Source organism: Malurus melanocephalus, unplaced genomic scaffold (assembly GCF_030028575.1).
Source record: "Malurus melanocephalus ecotype Western Australia unplaced genomic scaffold, MMel_1.1 scaffold_51, whole genome shotgun sequence".
Lineage (NCBI taxonomy): Eukaryota > Metazoa > Chordata > Aves > Passeriformes > Maluridae > Malurus > Malurus melanocephalus.
The window spans coordinates 2,244,223-2,249,250 of NW_026623283.1; the positions used below are offsets into that span (position 1 = coordinate 2,244,223).

General features: G+C 40.4%; 1 protein-coding gene across 1 annotated transcript; it reads left to right on the plus strand.

Moving 5' to 3' along the window:
• Positions 1 to 554: 554 nt before the first annotated feature.
• On the plus strand, positions 555 to 1,582 carry RNF182 (ring finger protein 182). Its single transcript, XM_057365310.1, has one exon. The coding sequence runs from the start codon at positions 744 to 746 to the stop codon at positions 1,479 to 1,481; it is 738 nt and encodes a 245-aa protein (XP_057221293.1). The 5' UTR covers positions 555 to 743; the 3' UTR covers positions 1,482 to 1,582.
• Positions 1,583 to 5,028: the final 3,446 nt, after the last annotated feature.

Consider the following 5,028-nt stretch of genomic DNA (forward strand, 5'->3'; position numbering starts at 1 on the left):
CTTATTATAAATATCTCTCATTTACCCAATTACCAGTGTTCATTTCTGTTTAGAAACTTCATTATCTTCAGTACTGTGTCCCCTCTGCTGATTTGTTCGAAATTGGACAGCAGGTCCACAAGTTACCAGGAAAGACCAAAAGCTCCAGGTGTCGGGTCTCATTTTCTTGGGAAACCAGAGTTTAAACAAATGGTCGCAGATCAGTGATTAGATTGCAGCTGCTGCTGGGAACTTYATGGGCTGAGCCAGTCAGAGCTTCAACTCTAAAATAAATCCGTGCAGCATGATGCTAAGTTTTATCAGCATGACTGTCATAGGCTTCAAATGCCACAGGAAAAGCTGCCTTAGGGGTAGTTTTAACAAAGGAGGCTGAGTTTATAAAAAGTAGAACTTTCATATTTCACTTGGTAAAGCTTTCCCTCTCCCCCTCCGTTTTCCACTCACTTTCCCTTTCCTTCTCCCCTTCCCCTTTCTTTTCCTTTCTTTTCCTGTTTTTGCCTTTGCCTTCAACAAAAATTCCACTTTGGCTGTTCCAGATGGATGCCTGGCTCAGAGTAAAGGACATGCAGTGCAMAGTCCGTAGCAGAAGTTGAAAATGGATGACATCTACTGATGTTTTTCGAAGATGYCATCTCCTCTTTTCCTGTTCGACATGGGTGATAGGAAAATGTGCTAAAATAACCCTGAGTGACCTCTTCATCCCTTGACTTCTCCTTCCACGAGTCTAAATACCATCTTAAGAAATGACCACTCAACTGCCAGAGGAGTCCATGGAGACCCAGAGCTCAGATGAGCTCGAGTGCAAGATCTGCTACAACCGCTATAACTTGCGACAGAGRAAACCAAAAGTGCTGGAGTGCTGTCACAGAGTGTGTGCCAAATGCCTTTGCAAGATCATAGATTTCGGAGATTCCCCACAAGGAGTCATAGTGTGCCCGTTTTGCAGGTTTGAGACGTGCCTGCCAGACGATGAGGTTAGTAGTCTTCCTGATGACAACAACATCCTTCTGAATCTRGCTTGTGGGGGAAAGGGAAAGAAGTGCCTACCAGACAACCCAACAGAACTGCTGCTGACTCCCAAAAGGCTGGCRTCTCTGGTTAGCCCTTCCCATACCTCATCTAATTGCCTGGTTATAACAATCATGGAAGTACAAAGAGAAAGTCCCCAGACTCTGAACTCAACCCCCGTGGTGGAATTTTACAGGCCTACAAGTTTTGACTCTGTTGCAACTGTGTCCCACAACTGGACAGTGTGGAACTGCACATCTTTGCTCTTCCAGACCTCGATTCGGGTGCTAGTGTGGTTGCTAGGGTTGCTGTATTTTAGTTCCTTGCCTTTAGGGATTTATTTACTGGTATCCAAGAAAGTCACCCTTGGGGTTGTCTTTGTAAGCCTTGTTCCTTCGAGCCTTGTTATTCTCATGATTTATGGCTTTTGCCAGTGTGTTTGCCATGAAGTTCTAGACTGCATGTCATCTTGATAACAAATACAGTAAAATGTGTTACCAGATGTGTAGCATAGTTGATTTATCCTGTCTTTGTATTCTTTGTATTATTTATTCTTACTGTCCATCCCACTAAATGGAAGCAGTGGCCCKAGTTACAGGGTCACTTTCTTTTTCAGCTGAATGTGAGCCCCCTCACCCCGAGCTTTTTTTGACCTAAAAGTCAGAAATAAAAATTACATGTTGATTTGGAAAGGTTGAGTTTTAGAAAGGRATAAAGCAAAATTGCCAAACTTGGTGCCTGCTGCTGCTGCCACTGGTTAAATGAATAGCACTTTGCTTTGTATTGGCTTGATCAAGTCAGTTCAGGCTGTAAAATCTACCTAAGAAAAAATTATTGTAGCAGACACCTTCCAGATCCAAGTTCTGCATCTCTTCGCCCAAAGCATCTCATGCTCTGGAATATTTGTTATTTATCATCCATTATAATTTCTAGMAAATTAGATCACTCTATTAATTAATATTATAAGAAGAATTAAACAAATTATGATTTTTTTTTGTAGTTCTTGTTATAGCAAAAATAATTATGAGAGGCCAATGGTTATAAGTTTTTTGCATTCTGCAAAATAAGGAATCGGGTTTTTTTTTTTTTTCTGAATGTTAAAAACTTGTCTCCAGAACATTTTCCCCAAAGGAAGCCCATTTTTTTTTGTCATGCAGTCGCAGCTCACTGTGAAGTATTCCTGCTAATGAGTACTTCTGGGGATCCAGCCCCATGTTTGCTGTTCTCCAGGCACACTTATTTCAGTGTACACACCTTAGGCTTCCCTTTGAGGGTTCAGAGCTCTGCAGACTKCTCTAGCTGTGTTCTGTTACACTTATCCTCCCTCCCAGCATTTCCACCACCAGCAGTGATGTTTCCAGTCCYCCCAGCAGATGACCAACCTCATGCYCATRYGCTCTGTGGTAACTGTGCTGGAGAATTTGGCTTATGTGACTTTAGCTCTCAAGATAGACTTGTATTCCCAACCATTAGGAAACAGATCTTCAATCACTAATACAATTTCGAGAAAAAAAATCTGAAATGGTTAACTGGGGTTTTGTTAATTTGGTTGTTTTTTGTGTTTTGGAGTTTTGTTTGTTTATGTTCTGGGTTCACGGAACGAGCATTGTAAGGAAATAGTATGGGAAGGTATCTGTTTAAGGCATAGTCCTTTAAAATGTTTAATACTCTGAACTCCCCTGTCACCACTGTGAGTTGATGGCAATCTAGATGTGGCAATTAGCATGCCTTGATTAGCAGAGCTCAGAGGAATTGCTGATACTTTACCATTCCACAAATAGAACCAGGCCCTGTAAGGCTTGCTTGTATGTTGCATGGTTTAGGCTAATTTTTGAAGAGCACAAAAATAAGTAATATTTGATGTTTATGTATATAACTAGGTCTAGCAACACCGCAGCTGCAAAMTGGTTTTCTTGTGCATAGCAGGGTGGAGCTGTGCAGTGCAAGCCTGTTTTTTTGGGCCTGGCACACGATTTAGTCATTTCAGGGCAGTGTAAAAGGGAGAGGGGTTTGTTGCATGAAAATTGAATGTATGGCCTAACATATTCTTAGAGCAAACAGACTTTGGTAAGAATGAAAAATGACAGTAGGAAAAGCAGAGCCTGTCAAGAGGATTTGAAGTTGAGCTGGTTCAATTTCTATAGATGGCACAGATGGTGTCTGCAGTTTTATTCCTATTGCAAACAGAAAAAATGTGGAAATGTAAAGGTCCTGCTTTTCTTGACATTCATTTTATAATAGTGCGTATATATATGTGTGTATGTACATGTAGACACATATGTAAGGAGAAAACTTACAGCAAAATTATAGTTTTCAAGTGTATGGAGTTATGGAGCTATGTATGGAATGATTAAAGGAAGTGTTTCAGACTTTTCTGTAATGACAATAATTATACTTAAAATATTTTCAGAATTCCTAGAAATTACTGTTCCTAAGTAATTGTTTTTAATGTTTGTGGTAAAGCACATGTAGTTAGAAGAGGAATCATCTCCAGTGATGGTTTGATTCATCTATGAACTCATGAATTTTAAGTAWCCAACAATAATCATCTCAAAAAGAAAGAAAAATAGAAACCTATGTGGTTTTATAGAACTTCATAACTTTGGCAAAAGATGTATTTGTAGYGTTAGGGGTTTATATGTTTTAGGATTTGTTCAATTTGTCTGAATATAGTGTCTCTAATAAAGGGCTGACTAACAGAGGAAATAGGTTTTGCAAATGTGTGATATATATCTATTACCTCTGCACAACATGTTCTACAGTGCTACCTGTTGTCTTTTCCTTTTGAATTTCAGCTGATTATCCTAGCTCCAGCACCAGGCATTTTGTACTCTGTTTTAAAACAGAGCCTAATTGTATCACAATTACAGTGGTATCAGTTACACATCACAGCACAAATTAATACACCTGTTGTTACACTTCTTTACTTTTCAGACTGCTAGCCCATTCAATTTRTGCTGTTATTCTAGGCTTTGCTGCAATAAAAACCCACTCAAAGATGCAAGCGTGCAAAAACGTATTGATTGTACAGCTCTGCTGCCGCTCAGCCAGAGCACACAATTGCAGCTTCGGTGCCATAAAACACCTATATGGCTTACAATATGGCCATTGAGAATTGCTAGGAGGTAAATCTCAATTACTTGTGGAGAAGAATTTTTGCTGTGTGACTGAGACTAGAAGAATTTCAGATATTACTCTTTCCTTATTTTTATTCTCTGCCATCCTTTAGATTTAGAACTGAAAGCTCTTGTGTCGTCTGCAGTGGAATAACTGTGGTGAAATCAATGTAAATGGGCCTAAAATCAAGCCTTGCATGCTTCTCTGCCTGTTTTTCCTTCCTTTTCTCTGACTTTTTCTCTCCTTGGGAAGTAATGTGCTCCTGAGGTAGTAAAACACTGCCTGCACACCAAGGCAATTCCCTTTCAGTGAGATTTATTCGTGCTATGCCCAGACATGACTCAACCAAGTACAAAGTCTGAGAAATTCATTACTACAGGATTAATTTAGTCCAAATGAGTTTTTTTTTGTTTTGTTTTGTTTTTAATTCCTGCTTATCCTATGGAAGCAGACTGTGTCCCCACCAGCTGATCCTTTACAGGATACTATTCCCTGAGGGCTGGGGCAGGATGATGCAGAAGCAGCTGCTGGGCACAGCACAGGAAGGATGTGCTGAGMTGGACCATCCTCTGAGCAGGACTCACTGAGGGATGAAGCTCTGCAGGGGTGGCCTGAGCCCAGAGCCCAAAGGGCAATTAACAGAGTGGGTTAACAGAGTCTGTGAGCTCCTTCATAGGATGTGGGGCTGGGGTTGGGCTGGCTGAGAAGCTGTGCCAAGCAGAGAGGCATCTATGCCTACGGACAAAGGGRCTGTGTTTTGAATAAATGTTTTGGGGTAGAGCTGCTGCAAGCAGTTCAATGTTTTTCATACTGATTTAAAATTCATTTGATAAATAAATTAATTCGCTACTGTTATTGCAGTTGAGTACATTTACTTTCCAAATGGCAAAGTATTGAACTTCA